The 16,220-nt window shown below is 41.9% G+C and overlaps 1 protein-coding gene across 2 annotated transcripts in view; it reads left to right on the top strand.

The window, feature by feature from the left end:
- ANKRD44 (ankyrin repeat domain 44) overlaps window positions 1-16,220 on the top strand; it is a 204,563-nt gene that overhangs the window by 165,524 nt on the left and 22,819 nt on the right. For both annotated transcript variants that reach the window (XM_011997192.1, XM_011997191.1), the window contains exons 16-18: window positions 737-808; window positions 11,293-11,494; window positions 15,884-15,971. In XM_011997192.1, coding sequence (XP_011852582.1) covers window positions 737-808; window positions 11,293-11,494; window positions 15,884-15,971 — 362 coding nt within the window. The remainder of the gene's footprint in view (window positions 1-736; window positions 809-11,292; window positions 11,495-15,883; window positions 15,972-16,220) is intronic.

The following is a 16,220-nucleotide window of genomic DNA, read 5'->3' as shown; positions in this document are numbered from 1 at the left end:
CAGAAAGGTTTTAACAATTTGTTCTCCCACCAAGGTCTATGAGAATGTCATTTTCCTGCCACCCTCACTAACACCATGCCCTAGTGACACTGATCTTTCCATTCCTTGACTTACCATGTTTGTCCTGTCTTGATGCATGTCATTGACTATTTCCTATTCCCGAATACTCTCCTGCCACACCTTTATCTGGTTTAATTCTTCTTCTTATTTAGGATTCACTTGAAGTGTCACTTCCTTGGAGAAGGCCTTGCCTGGCCATCTGCTGTAAAGTAGCCTCTCAGTCACTCCATATCACATCCCTGTATTTTATTCTCATTACAGCATGGATCACTTCCAAATGTTTTCTTATTTGTGTATTTATTTGTCTATGCTTCGTTTTTTCCAAAATGTCAGCTTCATGAGAGCAGGAGTCTTGTCTTTTTCAACGCTATCCACACTATCTGCAGTAAATGTGTGTTTGATAGTAGAATCAATATGGGGTCTTATTTTTTTCATTATTATCAATTTGCTAGGTGAAAATGGATATAACGTGAATTATTTTCTGGATTCAAGTGCTGAGGTGATCTAGAAGTTTAAATATTCTGTTAGCATGTTTGTTTTAGATATGTTATATCAGATTTTTATATTACTGATAAACTGCATAACTTCTCAAGTTTCTGAAGCCTCTTTTCTCATTTTTGCCAACATTTTGCAAAATTTGGACTCACGTACTGTTGTTTGTTTTTTGTCTCCACAGCTTTTGGAAAGAACAAACAGTGGGTTTGAAGAATCAGATTCTGGTGCTACTAAGAGTCCACTCCACTTAGCTGTAAGTGAGATGCCATGAGGAAGCTTCACCTGTTACAAAAAGAACCTAAGCATTCCTAAAACTATACTGCTTTTAAAACGTAAGCTTAGTAACACAGCGATGAGTGATAATGAAAGTAGTCCATAGTTAAAGGCACAGGCTGTGGAGAGAGACTGCCTCGCCTTCCAATCCCAGTTTCATCTGCTGGTGATCTTAGACACATGACTTACCCTGTCTTGAGGCTCGGTTTCCCCATCTGTAACGTGAGGGCAAACGAAAAGAGATAATGCACCTAAACCCTTACCCTTTATTCTTGTTATAAAGTTTAACAGTCTTTAAAATTCAAAGGATACATTTCAGTTTAAGAGATTTGATTAGAGATAACAATATACAAGTGGAAAACCTATGGCTCACTGAATACCACAGTTGAAAACTTGCAGGATGTTTGAGCACAAACTGATGAGAGCAAGATGAGCACATGCAGAGCTGCAGCTGCGACCTTCTGCCTGCACTTGAAATCAGGGTCTCCAAGGAAGTCTGAGGCTCTGATTCTTGTACTGGATGAGATCTGGGAGGTGAGGGAAGAGGTATTTTCTCACCAGTAACACTTCCTCTCCTCATCCCAGTAACTGAAGGCAAATGCAACAGCTCAGAGTGATGATCCCCAGACTCTTCATGGGCGTGACCAAGGTGCGAAGTGCACCCACCACTCTGTCTCAGATGGTGACCTGCTAAGAATTGGCCACCAGCAGCTGCTCCCTAGGAACCCTGCTGACTGGCAGCCACACCCCGCAACAGTCAGCTCACCTGCCCAAGCACTCACGTGCCCTTGGTGCTGCTGAATTGTGAGGCCACAAAGATGGTGTTTGGATGCTTCTTTGCTTAGTAAAACCCAGGGGCAGGACGCCAAGAAGAATGGGATGGGGCTGGGTCTCTTTGTTTAACTGTGTTTATGACATTTCACTTAATGCCATATGTACATAAGCACTTCTTCAGTGTCGTTCTGATGAAAAATTGACATGGAGATTTTGGAGAGAAGAGAGGAGTGTTTTGTTAATTGACATGCAGAGGTGGTCAGGCAAGGAGAGAGGAGACAAGGCCGTCACACAAGGATTGGGAGTATCCAGAACTGACCATATGTGCGGAGTCTTCCCTTCACTGCCTGTTTCCCCACATACTCACAGCACACCTGCTGACGACACCCACCAACACACCCACTACACACTCATACACACATGCATTTTGAGTCTAGTGAAATCAGGGTGAAATGTGCATCAGTCTTTGTTCCTGGAGGTGGAAAAGGTGGATGAATAGTGGGATATTTATACATATAAAGCTTCATGCCAGTTGGCCCTTAGTACAGGTTGCTTGCTAGAATCCCTGCCCAACCATTTGCTGTACCTAGGGAAGTTGCCCCAAAGCTGAGCACTCACAAACATTCTCTAGGGACAGTTAGTGCTATATGGAGGGTTATCTCAGATGCAATTCTCAGGCCCCAAGAAAGTGGGTTTGACTACATTGCCAAGCCTGCTACTAATCTGAGAAGAGTTTCTTGGCTTCCAAAAACTCTATCATCTCTCGTTCCTCTTCTTTTTTTTTTTTTTCCACACTGTATTTGTTGAGTGCTTATTGTGTACTCTGCTAAACTCCATGGGTTGCTGGCTGTGTAAAGATAGGGTGCTGATATCATTTAAAAGAGGTGGGCTTTGGTAGTTCTGCAGCTGACAGAGGCCCAGGAAAGATACATTAAGTGGAGGTCTCAGCTGCCATTCTTTTCATTAGCAACTCATCTGGACATGGTTTCCCCACCTGTAAGTTAAAGGAAATGAGTTAAGCATCTCAAAGACCCATTCCAACTTGTTAATTTATTGAATTGTTTATTGTGTGATCTTAACCCAAATACCTCATCTCTTATGTCTCAATGTCCCTACCCATGATATGAGAATAGCAATACCTCATTGTGGAGATGGCATGAGTTAATGGATGTAACACAATTAGAACAGTGCCTGGCACACGTATGTGCCATGAGCTAGCTTCATCGTCATCATTACTAACACCATATAACATCATTATTAACATCATCCTTTCATCCAACATACACTGACTATGAATAGTGCCAAGCACTGTTTGCATAGCTGGAGATATTGCAGTGAACAAAACCCCACCTCTGCCCTTGCAGAGTATCCAGTCTAGGGGAGACAAACAGGTGAGGAAATGACAGATGGTAATATGACAGATGGTAATAAGTGCTGCAGATGCTACAGAGAAAATGAAATGGGATCAGGGAGATAGAAAGTATTGAAGTGACAAACAGGATGCTTATTTATTTATTTAAGAGTTGGGGTCTCACTGTGTTGCCCAGGCTGGTCTCAAACTCCAGGGCTCAAGTGATCCTCCTGTCTTAACTTCTTGAGTAGCTGGGATTGCAGGCATGAGCTGCTGCACCTGGCCAGGGTGCTATTTTATGTAGCACAGAATCTCGTATTTGTACAGAGACCTTAAGAGCTACGCATGTTGATATCTAATGAAGGAGTGTTGTGGGCAGAATGCAAAGTCCCTGGGGGAACGCATGCTTGGCATGTCCACAGAACAGGAAAGGGGCCACTGTGGCTGAAGCAGAGTGGTAAGGAGAGAGTAGCTGGGGGCAATGTCTTACATGTTATTGAGGGAGCCAGGAGTTTGGGGGGCCACCACAGATCTCACGGGGACTTTTACTCTGAACAAAATAGAAAACTATTAGGAGGGTTTTGAGGAAACAGATTGGTATGATGTGACTTTTATTTTAAAAGGATCACTTTAGTTTCTATGTTGAGTCAAAATTCCAAGGGAATGAAAGCAGAAGCAAGGCAAACCAGGCAAGAGATGATGACCATGACTTTGATCAGGGTGATTACGGTGGATTCCTTCTAAAGTCATTTTATTCTTTCTCTCCAAATACTAACACTTAAAACAAATTATTTGCTTTAAGGACTCCACAGGTATGCCCATCACCCTCTCTAGGGGCCTCGGTGGCAATTAACTTGATAAAACCCAAGGCACATAATTTCTTACTTGCTTTGATAAAACCCAAGGCACATAATTTCTTATGTGGAAGCACTCTAGCAGTGTAATGGAACCAGATGCCCCCAAACCTTGACTGCTACCAGAAACCTGACCTGCCTTGAGTTACTATTTCCTGGCTGAATGATTCAAATCTCCAGGGTTATTGGCCCAGTGAATTTCATAAGCATTTCATCCACTTGAAAATATTAAATTAAGAAACAATGTTATGCAAATGAAAGGCTCCAGCTGTCAAGATTTTCAGACAGATCCATTGTTCTCATGGATTCTGTTGAGATCCCAATTCTTTCCCCTCATTGTCCTTAGTTCCTATCTTAAAAGGTCTGGAAAAATTAATCATGTTTAAGAAGTAATTGTTACCTAATAAGGTTTTTTAAAGGTGTTGCTTGAAACAATTTAAAATGTTTAATACTTCTAGTGAAGGCTTTACTTTATGCATAGTAAAATTCAGGAGCTACAAACTAGATAAAGAAACAAAGTGAATTTTGTAGATCACACTTGTCCAACCCCTGGCCAAAGGGTCACATGTGCCCAGGACGGCTTTGATTGCGGCGCAACACAAATTTGTAAACTTTCTTAAAACATGATGAGATTCTTTTTGCGATTTTTTTTAAGCTCATCAGCTATCATTAGTGTTAATGTATTTTATGTGTGGCCCAAGACAGTTCTTCCAACGTGGCCCAGGGAAGCCAAAAGATTGGACACCTCTGCTATAGATAAATCTGGCCTCTCAACCATTCTGTCTTTAAGAGGGTTTTCAAGTGCCTGCTATAGAAGAAAGTATGGGTTGAAATTTTAAAGTTTTCCTAATTGCCAGCATGGTTCACTCCATTTGATTTTAGTATTAGGTCTCTTTAACTTAAGCAAGTTAAGTCCAAGTTTAAGTGACAGACTCAAGCCTGGAGTCAAGTGTCGTAGCCTGATGTACACACTGATGTAGGCCCTCCTCTTATCTCAAGTTTTACATGAAGTGCTCCTGAGTTGGCTTAAAATCACCTGTGTGGCTGGGTGTGGTGGCTCACGCCTGTAATCTCAGCACTTTGGGAGGGTAAGGCAGGTGGATCCCTTGAGTCCAGGAGTTTGAGACCAGTCTGGCCAACATGGTGAAACCCCATCTCTACTACAAATACAAAATTAAAATTAAAATAAAAAAAACTAGCTGGGCATGGTGGTGTGCACCTGTAATCTTATCTGCTGGGGAGGCTGAGGCAGGAGAATCGCTTGAACCCAGGAGGCGGAAGCTGCAGTGAGCCGAGGTGGTGCCACTGCACTCCAGCCTGGTGACAGAATGAGACTCCAGCTCAAAAAAAAAAAAAAAAAGAAAGAAAGAAAGAAAAAAGAAATCACCTCTGCCCTGAGCTGTTCATGACCCAAACTGTGTGAGAGGTATATGGCAATTCATTATACCATCCTCTATTATTTGCTTATGTTTGGAATTTCCTATAATAAAAAGTTAAGGGAACATGTAGCCTATGGTCATGTTGTGCCCTTTCCATATTCGCTAGTGAAAAGCCTCACAGCTTGGGTTCCGGGAGTCAGCCTGGTACACCTTTGAAACCCAGCTCCTCCACATTAGGCTGTGTAACCATGGGAGAACTGGGTGTCATCTCTGCCCTTCTGTGTCATCCTGGGCAAAATGGGAATAACAGGAGCAAAGCATGGGTGGTTGTGAGAATTCAGTGAGGCAATGCATGCCCAGTACTGCCTGACATACAGCAAGTGCTCCATAAAAGTTAGCTATTGCTTCAGAGTTTGGATTAGAATAGAGGCTTACTATCCTGTGCAGCTATGGTTTGCATAACAAGTACAGATAAGAAAGTTAGACATACGTATTAGCAATGTATTTTACAAATGTATTCTCCTGTCTCAAGCCAGGCAGTGTGTGTAGTAGAAGAGCATGAGTCTAAAGGTTAGTCCCGGAAGTGTACCTTCTCACTTCATAGCTCCGCTCAAGCCACTGCATTTCTGTGTTGAGCCTTCTATAGAAAGGGTTTAGGTTTCTGATTCAATATTTGTTATTCAATTCTGTCACCATTATTTTATCTCTATTCCACATAGAGACAAGACTATTTTGTTTGGAAGTCACCTAAATGGAGTTACTGGGGAAAATTGTAAGATGGCGCCTAAAAGCATGAGTTTTAGTAGTGACAGATTCTGGGTTCAGAATCCTGATTTTATCACTTACTAACTAAGTGATTTTGGACAAGATAATTAACATTGCTTGTTTTGGTTTTTTCATCTATAAGAAAAGATGTTTGGGATTTATGTTAAAATGTTTGATATAGTGCCCAGCACATAAAAAACCCTCAAAAAATAATTGCTATTTAAAAAATATGTTTCTACCACAAATAGTAATAAATATAGTAGTCATTATATTCATTCATTCATTCATTCATTCATTCATTCATTCATCAAATAAGTGTTGAGTGTCTCCTGTGTGCCAGGCATGATTCTAGAATACAGCAGGAACAACCCACATTAAGTCCCTTCAATCACAGACAATAAGCAAATCAATAGATATGTAACAGATATCCATTGATATCTGTTTTGTGCTATGAAGCAGAAGAAAGCAGGATTAGTGGGGTGGAGAGTATCTGGGGGTATGTGTGAGGTGGAGGGCAGAGCCTATTTTATATTTTACATGGGCTCCTCTGGGAAGCCCCCCTGATAAGGTGATATTTGAGCAGAATTACTGGGAGAGCTTTCCAGACAGAGGGAGCAGAAAGTACAGATGCAGTGGCCCAGAGCAGGACATGCAGCTATTTAACTAGAGAGGGAGGCTGGTGCAGCTGGAACAGAGTGAGTGAGGGGACATGCTGAAGCTGAGGGGAGTGGGAGGCCAGATTCTGGGGGCCTGATCGGTTGTGGAAAGCTTTGGATGTTGGTATCAGTGAGGGAAGACGTCATAGGCTAGTTTTAAGCAAGGAGGGATGTGACCCAACTTGAATTTAAAAGATTTCACCCAGTGGTTGCATTAATAACAGATTGCAATGGGACAAGGATAGGAAGGGAAGCTTTTGCTGTAATCCTGGCAAAACAGGTTGGTGATGCAGTGAGAAGTAGACAGATTCTGGATGTATTTTAAAGATAGAATAGAAATGATGAGCCCTGAAATTGGCATTGACACAGCACTTTGTGAGAATTAGACCAGATTCCTTCCAGATACCTGAGAACCTAATGACACCTCTGTGTGAGTTCGCAAATGTGTCCCTTGCTTTCACAGACACTTCCCTATACTAGGGCAGCAAGGAGGGGAAGGGCTATTTTTCAACACCCATTGGCCCTATTATCCCAGAGCCCTTCCTTGTTCAAGGCAAAACTCTGGGTTTAACAGTAGGGAAGACAAAGACAACTGTAAGGTTTGGGGCCTGAACAACTAGAAGAATAAAGTTGCCATTTACTGAGATGGTAAAGGCTGCAGATGGAGCAAGTTTTGGGAGGGAGATTTTGGTTTGAGATGCCTATTACACATTCAAGTGGGAACATCAGTAGGCAGTTGAGAAGTCAAGGGAGAAGTGGGACTGGGATATACTTTTGGGATTCATCAGAATGAGTTGTTATACTACCTGTTATAAATGATATATAGGTTTAATATGTAACATAATCAAAATCATTCACAAAAATAATGTAATGAGAAAAAAATATTTAATGTATCTGTACTCTTAATTCTTATGTCTCCTTTTCAATCCAGTTTTGTTATTGTCATTGTTAACACACACTCAGGAAGAAACATTCAGATCATATTTTAAAAGATAAGGTAAAATAAGTCCATGTGTTTATTACCCTACTTCCTGGTTGTAGAGATAACTACCATTGATAGCTTCTTTTGTATCTTTGTACAAATCTTCTATGAATATAGAAGTCTATATATATATGATATATTTGCTTTGTATATAAATGAGGTCATGCTTTACGTATTGTTTGCAACTTCGTTTCTCTTTTTAAAAAGTTTAATAGATTGTGTTAAACCACCCTCCACAAATGTCACACCAATCTATACTCTCACCAACAGAGTGTATGATTGCTTTTTTCAGTGTCTTACCTAATACTGGGCATGACCAAACTTTAATCATTGCCAATCTGGTAGTTGAAAAATCGTACTTTAAAAATTTGCTTATTTCTTCACATATTCACATATTTATTGACCTTTTATATTTCTTTTTCTGTGAGCTGCCTTTTCATGCCTTTTGCATATTTTCCTAGTTTTTAAAATGATTTCCAAGAGTTATTAATATATTAAAGAAATTAGTCTTTTGTCTATGCTGAGCCTTTTTTCAAACAAATTGTGTCTTGAGTAATAGCTGCAGTAGAAAAATAAAAAGTGCAGGTGACATAAGAGGAGATTTGGTTGCTGAAGACACTGGAATCAGGCTTTTCTTTTCTTCTTCTTCTTTTTTTGAATTCTGAGTTTTTGTTTTTCATTTGAAGGTAATCTTAATGCTATTAAATTCACAAATATGCTAATTTAAATACCCAGTCCGATTTATCTAAAACACACATTGCAAACATACTAATATCTGTTCTCTCCACTTGTCAGTGCCCATTCAAATCATGGTTTGGAAATGGGGAGAATAGATTCCCTTTAAACTGTAAGTCAGCAGTTGTTTCTTTACAGTTAACTTTAACACAATTCATACAAAATAGTAATTAACAATGATCTTCTTTACTTGTTAACTCACAAGGAAACACCTTCGAAACTGCATTTTGTTAAAGTTTCTGTACGAAAATATAGAAAAACGGAACTACACAAATATTGAAAATTTAAAATGCCTTAATTTTTTAATCCTCATGCCACTACCCCAATTTATAGGACAATATACCTGGTGTAATTTGAAAAGAAAAAGAAAAAAATAAAGCTACAGCAAATAAAAGACCTCAGGAATGTATATCTAAATGGTATTACATTGCATTAATTAATAGCTGGACTTTTTGCAAATTGTGGCTGTGATAGTCCTGCACAAGAAGGGTTTCCTGCTTAAGCTGCAGTAACTTTTCTGACTATGGATGATCATTTCTTCTGTGGCAGATTTTTACCGTTCCTCTAATGCATTTGGGAAGATTGTCTCAAAGTAACCTGCAGCTCTCCTGACAACTCCTCGCTCTCTCTCCTGCTAAGAACAGTAGCCCTTTTCTGCTGTTTTTAGAAACTTCTACTACCATATCCACTACTCCTCCACCAGATCCATAACCACCACCATAGGGACTGCCTGAGCTTCTTCCACCGAAACTACCCACTTTCATGGATCCAAAATTTGATTGCTGTCTCCCACTATAATTTCCAGAACCATTATTGTTCCCACCACCACCACAGGTACCACCACCAAAGTTTCCTCCTTCATTGTAACCATCATATCCCCCACCACCGTATCTAGCCCTTTGGTTTCTATATCCTGGTCCACCACCACCATAGCCCCCTCTACCACTAGAACCAGGACCACCATCGTAGGTGCCACCATCACCTCCAAATCCATTACACCCACCAGCACCTCCTCCATAACTGTCTCTGCTGCCACCAGCTTCACCACTATAGCCTCTTCTTCCACCAAAGTTTCTACCACAGCCAAAATTACTTCCTCCACCTCCAGAGTTTCCTCCACCACCCATAAAATTGCCAGATCCACCTCCACAACCTCTCTGCAATCCAGCAGACCACATCTCTTGTATAGAATGGGCCTCTTTCACTTCCCAGTTATGCCCATTAATATTGTGGTATTTCTGAATGACAGTTTTATCAACTGTAGCATGATCATCAAAAGTTACAAAAGCAAATCCTCTCGTTTTTTCCAATCTGCCAGTCTTCCATAACTTCTATGGTTTCAGTCTTGCCATACCTTTTAAAATGGTCTCTCAAATTCTATTCCTCTATATCTTCTTTAATACCACCAACAAAAATTTTCTTTGCTGTTAGCTGGGCAGCAGACTTTGCAGAATCCTCCCTAGAAATAGCTCTCTGGTACCTCTACATGCTCATCAACCCTATGTGGTCAAGCATTCACCTCTTCCACACAAGAGTAGATCACAAAACCAAAGCCCCAGGAACATTTTGTTTGGGGGTCTTTTATTACCACACAACCTGTGAATGTGCCCCATTTCTCAAAATATTCTCTTAAACTATCACCTGTAGTTTCAGAGTCAGGCCACCAATGAACAGTTTTCTCAGCTGCTCTTGACCATGCCGCCCATCCCCGTTTTCACCCCCTATAACCTTAGCTCCCTTTTCTTATTTTCAGTGTACCTTTGCCTGTGTGTGGAGAGGTGGGGGCGGGGAGGTGCTAATACATTTTTAAACTTACAGACGCAATAAAAATTATCTTTCAGACTTTTAGTTTTGTGTTTTGGTGGTATGAAGTCTCTTTTTTTGTTGTTTTTTTTTTTTTGGAGACAGAGTCTCACTCTGTCACCCAGGCTGGAGTGCAGTGGCATGATATCAGCTCACTGCAACCTCTGCCTCAGGTTCAAGCAATTCTCCTGCCTCAGCCTTCTGAGTAGCTGGGATTACAGGCACCCGCCATCACACCTGGCTAATTTTTGTATTTTTAGTAGGGATGAGGTTTCACTATTTTGGCCAAACTGGTCTCGAATACCTGACCTCAAGTGATCCACCTGTCTCAGCCTCCCAAAGGGCTGGGATTATAGGCGTGAGCCACTGTGTCTGACAAGCCTCTTAATCTTAACATAGCTTAGGACCTCATAAAAGGTCTGAACTTAGTGCTGCTACATGGAATATATTTCCATAATTGTTTCTATAATGAAATGCTTTTCATTATAATCAAGGGAAGAAATAAAGGAGAAAAGCACTAGCTACATGCAAGATATTATGCAAAGCCTATGCAATTTCATCTTCACAGCAACCCTAGGAGGCAGCTCTGATTACTCTCATCTTACAGAGGAAGAAACAAACTCTAAGTGAAATTAAGAAACTCACCTAAGGTCACACAGTTAGGAATTAGTAAAGAGTTGGCCTATAACAGAACATCTATATGCCTCTGTTGTATCTCGAAGTCCATATGTTTTTGGTAATTTTTTTCCCCAGGTTTGTTATCAGAAAAGACTCCTGGAAAAAAAATTCTGATTATGCCAATATGTTTAGGACTGAACCGACAGGTAAAAGAATATGGTAATTCATTCAGCTGTTAGTTTATATTAGACAATTAGATCAGTAGATATAAATATAAGAATACATTAATACATTCAGTGCCTTTGGAGCAAATTATGTGACAAAAGAGAACATGAAACTCATATGGAACTATGAGGTTTGTGTGTTATAGTGTTTCAGTCTAACTCTCCAGCTTGCCTGTGTTTTAATAATTATTCCAAGTGTTTTTCTGACATGCTCTTGGGAGTGGTCTCTATCCATGGCCCAGGAAGCCCAGCCCCTCCTGTGGATTGTGGCGGGATTTGAGGTGAGCGAGCAAGCATGGGAGCCATTGGTTTCTTCTTTGCAGGCCTACAATGGGCACCATCAAGCCTTGGAAGTCCTTCTGCAGTCGCTGGTGGACCTGGACATCAGGGATGAGAAAGGCCGCACTGCTCTGGATCTGGCTGCCTTTAAAGGACACACAGAATGTGTGGAAGCACTTATCAATCAGGGCGCGTCCATCTTTGTGAAAGACAATGTAACCAAAAGAACCCCACTTCATGCCTCAGGTAGGTCTTGTCAAGGATCCGATTACCCTAGTTTTGTGGCTTGTTCATAAGTTTTAATAGAAGGAAAGCAGCATCTTCTTTCATCCCAGTTTTTAAAATAATATCAATTTTCTTTCCACATGGTACATACTTCCACACTTCCAAAATGCTTTTGGCCTGCTATCCTCTTGGAGGTGATTGATGTTCTCTGGCCAGGTGCTCTGGCCTTCTTAACTCAAAGGAGAGTTCAGAACTTTTGGCTAAAAGCTACCACAAAACATTCTGAACAAAGGGCAAGGTGTAATGCAATCTTCAGAATAAGTTACATAGAACAAAACACATCAAAATCAAACAGTATTTGAAAGCACAAAATCAATAGCAGGTTTTGTGGCTATTTCATATTCATATTAATGTATTCAGGGCTATTTCATATAAGGAATCATAAGGCAGCAATCTAATCAGTACATCATTCTGCCAGCCTAAATGATGTTACTTAGCTTTTTTTCACATCGATGTAAAAATCAAGATGCTTTAAAAGCACATGTATATATCAAAAAGGAAGTCATTTGCCTTTTCTGAGATTTTCTCCCATGCCCATGACAAACTGTGTCAGGACACTTCTAGATATATACACAGACATAAGGGTAATATGGAAGGTCTAGCTCAGCTAAGGCATAGATACCTTTGAGCTCAGGAAATTCAGTGATATCAGCCTTTGATTAGGGTAGTGGATAACATTTTGTAAAGAGAAATAACTGTCTTACTTGGTGAAATGGGTGTATTGAGGAAGCAAATAAGTGAAGATACTTTTTCAAAAAAGACTTTATGATTCTTGTTACTTGGGAAAATTTTCCCAGAATGATAGACCTTGTAGAACCATTTCCATCTACGTTCCTGAATTTCCAAGCCACTGAAGAAAAACAATACAGAGGTTGAAAAAACCTGATTGTTGCCTATTTACCTGGAAATGATTGTTGCTGGAAAAAAAAAACTTTAGCCATAGGGTTAGTAATAGTTGGTGTGGTTGAATTATAAATTCTTATTTCTCATCCCATTTGGTCTTTTTGCTCCGCAGCCATTCTTCTTATTATTATAAAATTCAAATTGTATCCTCCTTTTTTAAAGATTAGTTGCCTATTATTAAGAGAAGCATCCTATTTTTGTTATTATATAATTCCTGACAATAACAAAGGGCCTACTTTGATGGTGGAAAATCACCCTTATAAACAGGTAAACAATGAAGAACAAGCATTTACACTCATTTGCCAGTGTGATATGGGTTGTGGTCCAATGAAGCCCCCTAGTGGTCAAGAAGACTCACTCAGCTTGAATTTTCCTCCTCTCATTCATTAAAAAGACACTGTCACCAGACCGTTCACAAAATGTCTACTGTGCAGAAGCTTTAGCGTGTGCTTTGAGGATCTGCTTACCCAAAATCTTTTTCAACTCTTTTGAGAGGCGATATTTTGAGTTTCAAATCCTCGGAGCACTATGAGGAGCAAGAGCCAGGATGAGTATCAGAGGTTTTGGCACAGATAGTGGGAGTGACAGCTGTAGTCTCTGAGTCGTGTGAAAAATGGTTGTCACTCACAGCCAGGGAGAGGCTGAGCTGGTCTGAGAAAAAGCTGAACTTGGCAGCAGAGCTAAAGATGTTCGCATCTTTTTGCTACAAGACAATTTGGGGAAAAAAATGTAGTGTGTAGGAAGCCAATGAGAATTTAAGTTTGGCTACAAACTTCAGGGGAACTTAAATTTCCCTGAGGGACTGGGCGTGGCAGTTCATGCCTGTAATCCCAGCAGGAATTCCAGACCAGTTTGGCCAAAAAGGTGAAACGCTGTCTCTAATAAAAATGCAAAATTAGCTGGGTGTGGTAGTGCACATCTGTGGTCCCAGCTACTTGGGGTGGGGGTGCTGAGACAGGAGAATCGCTTGAACCCGGGAGGCAGAGGTTGCAGTGAGCCGAGATCATGCCATTGCACTCCAGCCTGGGCAACAGGGCGAGACTCTGTGTGAAAAAACAAAACAAAACAAAACAAAATAAAAACACAACTGTAGAAACTGTTTTGCTGTCTAACACATTGGGTGATATGAAGTAAGATAATTTTTTTCTTCTTATGTTTAGCCAAGTATCAAATGTCACTTGCACTATTGTGATTATGACTATTTAGAGTATTAAGTTGCTACAGAAAGAGGAACCAGTCAAAATATGCTGTTTTTCCATCTTCATGAGCTTGCCGTCTGCAGTATTTAGCTGTCAGTCCTTTGCCAGTCATTTCCTTTTAGCCATACATTAAACTTCTTGCCTATTTCACCAATGGTAGCAGATTTAGTGTAATTGTAAGAACAAAAGACATAACAGCAGCAGCAACTACATATTACCTGTACTCCAATCCGCAGAATTTCCTCCCGAGATACACAAATGGAATGTTGCTGAGAATGAGCTAAATGCAATGGTCTACAAAATGCGCATATTATTCCTGTAGTTCATTTGGGTGCTGTTGATGAATGCAAGCTAATTCTAATATGTATGTATTGTCCCTGAAAAAATGTATCATTGTTAAATTAGCATTCTCTCGTGGCTGGCAAGCAAATGAAAGGTCTGTAAAATGCAGCTCTTAGGAGAGTCTTTATCAGCCTCACATAGTGGCGTCTATTCCCTTCTGTCTCCACATCCATAATGTGGCCAATGCCAATGTACTGTCATTGTTAGAGAGGAGAGAAGGTCACATTTGGAATTTTAACCACGGTTGCTCTCATCTTACTCCCTGAGTGGGAAGCGATGCCTATCATAAGGCTTTGGTTTCCATTCAACAGCCTGGCAGAAAGCAGCTTAGCCGGAGGTGATCGTCACAGGTTTGCTTCCCAGCCCCTGTGTGACCACAGCCTTCTAAAGCTGCCTGGTACTGGTGTGCACAGGAGTGCGTCCCGTGCTCCCGCCCCAGCCGGTCCAGGCCGGCCCCGCGTGGGGGCCGCATTTCCTGCCCACATTGGCACCCACTCAGTCCGCTGGATGAGGAGAGGCAGGGGGAGGCCTGACCTGGCCTAGGAAAGGGCTCCCAGGGAGCCCAGTCACACCCCGGCCGGGCATAAGGACGCCTGGGAAGTCAGAGAAAGCGCCGGCTGTGGTTCGGGGACCGCAGGGCTGAGGGACCTTCACTCAGCAGTGAGCGAATGGAGCGTGCACAACCTGCCAGCGTGAGGTTTTGTTTTCTGCCACCACCCATCCGTCAGGGCTATTGCAGGAATACCTCTTCTGAATATCTACCTCAGAATGTAAAACGACCTGGGAGAAGAGGCAGCCCCACCTCCCTCCTCCCTTCCCTGCTGCCCCTCTCCCCTCTTCCCTCCACTTCTCTCCTTCCTTCCTCCCCTCCCTCCTCCTCCATCCTGCTCCTGCTCCCCTCATCTCCTTCCACTCCCTTCTCTCCCTTCTTCCTTCTTTTTAAAAGCGTTGGAGGCAGGGTAGATACAGGATGATTACATGGAATTTGGTGACTCAGAGGAACAAAAAGAGGAGCTGACTAGTGGGGAGAGATTATTAGTCCCCTGACAGGAGATAAGAAAGGACCCTAAGTGTAAGAAAAAACCCTCAACACAGGAACTAGAAAAGGAATGTGGGGATCAAAGCACCCTGCTGGGAAGAAGGGGGAAGACAGATTAACACAGAGGCACTCTGCCCAAAACTACCTTGAGCTAGAAGCTGAGGGGGATCCAGTGGCAACAATGGAAAACCACTGATTTGAAGTCTAAATAAATGTTACTTAGGGCCAGGCACGGTGGCTCATGCCTGTAATCCCAGCACTTTGGGAGGCCGAGGCAGTCGGATTGCTTGAGCCCAGGAATTCAAGACCAGCCTAGGCAACATGGTGAAACCCCATCTCTACTAAAAATACAAAAATTAGTGGTGGTGCATGCGTATAATCCCAGCTACTTGGGAGGCTGAGCAGAAGAATCACTTGAACTCGGGAGGGGGTGGTTGCAGTGAGCCAAGATCATACCATTGCACTCCAGCCTGGACGACAGAGCGAGATTCTGTCTCAGAAGGTCACTTGGTGGCTCACGCCTATAAGCCCAAAACTTTGGGAGGCCGAGGCTGGTGGATCACCTGGGGCTAGGATTTCAAGACCAGCCTGGCCAAGATGGTGAGACCCTGTCTCTACTAAAAATGCAAAAATTAACCAGGCCTGGTGGTGCATACCTGTAATCCCAGCTACTCAGGAGACTGAGGCAGGAGAATTGCTTGAACCTGGGAGGTGGAGATTGCAGTGAGACGACATTGCCCCACTGCACTCTAGGCTGGCAACAGAGCGAGACTCCATCTCAAAAAAAAAAAAAAAAAAAAAGGTCACTTGGGAGAGATATGTGTAGTGTTGTTCTGTTAAAAGACTGTACACTGTTTTCTTTTTCAGTAATTAATGGTCACACACTGTGTTTACGGCTGTTGCTGGAAATTGCAGACAACCCGGAGGCGGTCGATGTGAAAGATGCCAAAGGACAGTAAGTGCGCTCACACGTGGCCTTGGGTTGACATTTCAATCACAACAGCTACCTGGTTGGTTAAATCATTACAAGGCTGACTGTGGAACTGAGAAGTTGGGGTAATATATTTGGGCCAGGACCCTGGACTAATGAGGTGGCTTTAAGTTACAGTGTGTATATCCAAGAAAAGCATGAAGGGGTGGGTGTGCACATGTCTTGATGAAAGAATCACCTTTTTAAGGGCTGTGGCCATGTTTCCCAGCTCTT

This window comes from Mandrillus leucophaeus, unplaced genomic scaffold, assembly GCF_000951045.1.
Source record: "Mandrillus leucophaeus isolate KB7577 unplaced genomic scaffold, Mleu.le_1.0 Scaffold532, whole genome shotgun sequence".
Classification (NCBI taxonomy): Eukaryota; Metazoa; Chordata; class Mammalia; order Primates; family Cercopithecidae; genus Mandrillus; species Mandrillus leucophaeus.
This window is presented reverse-complemented; position numbering and strand designations above follow the sequence as displayed.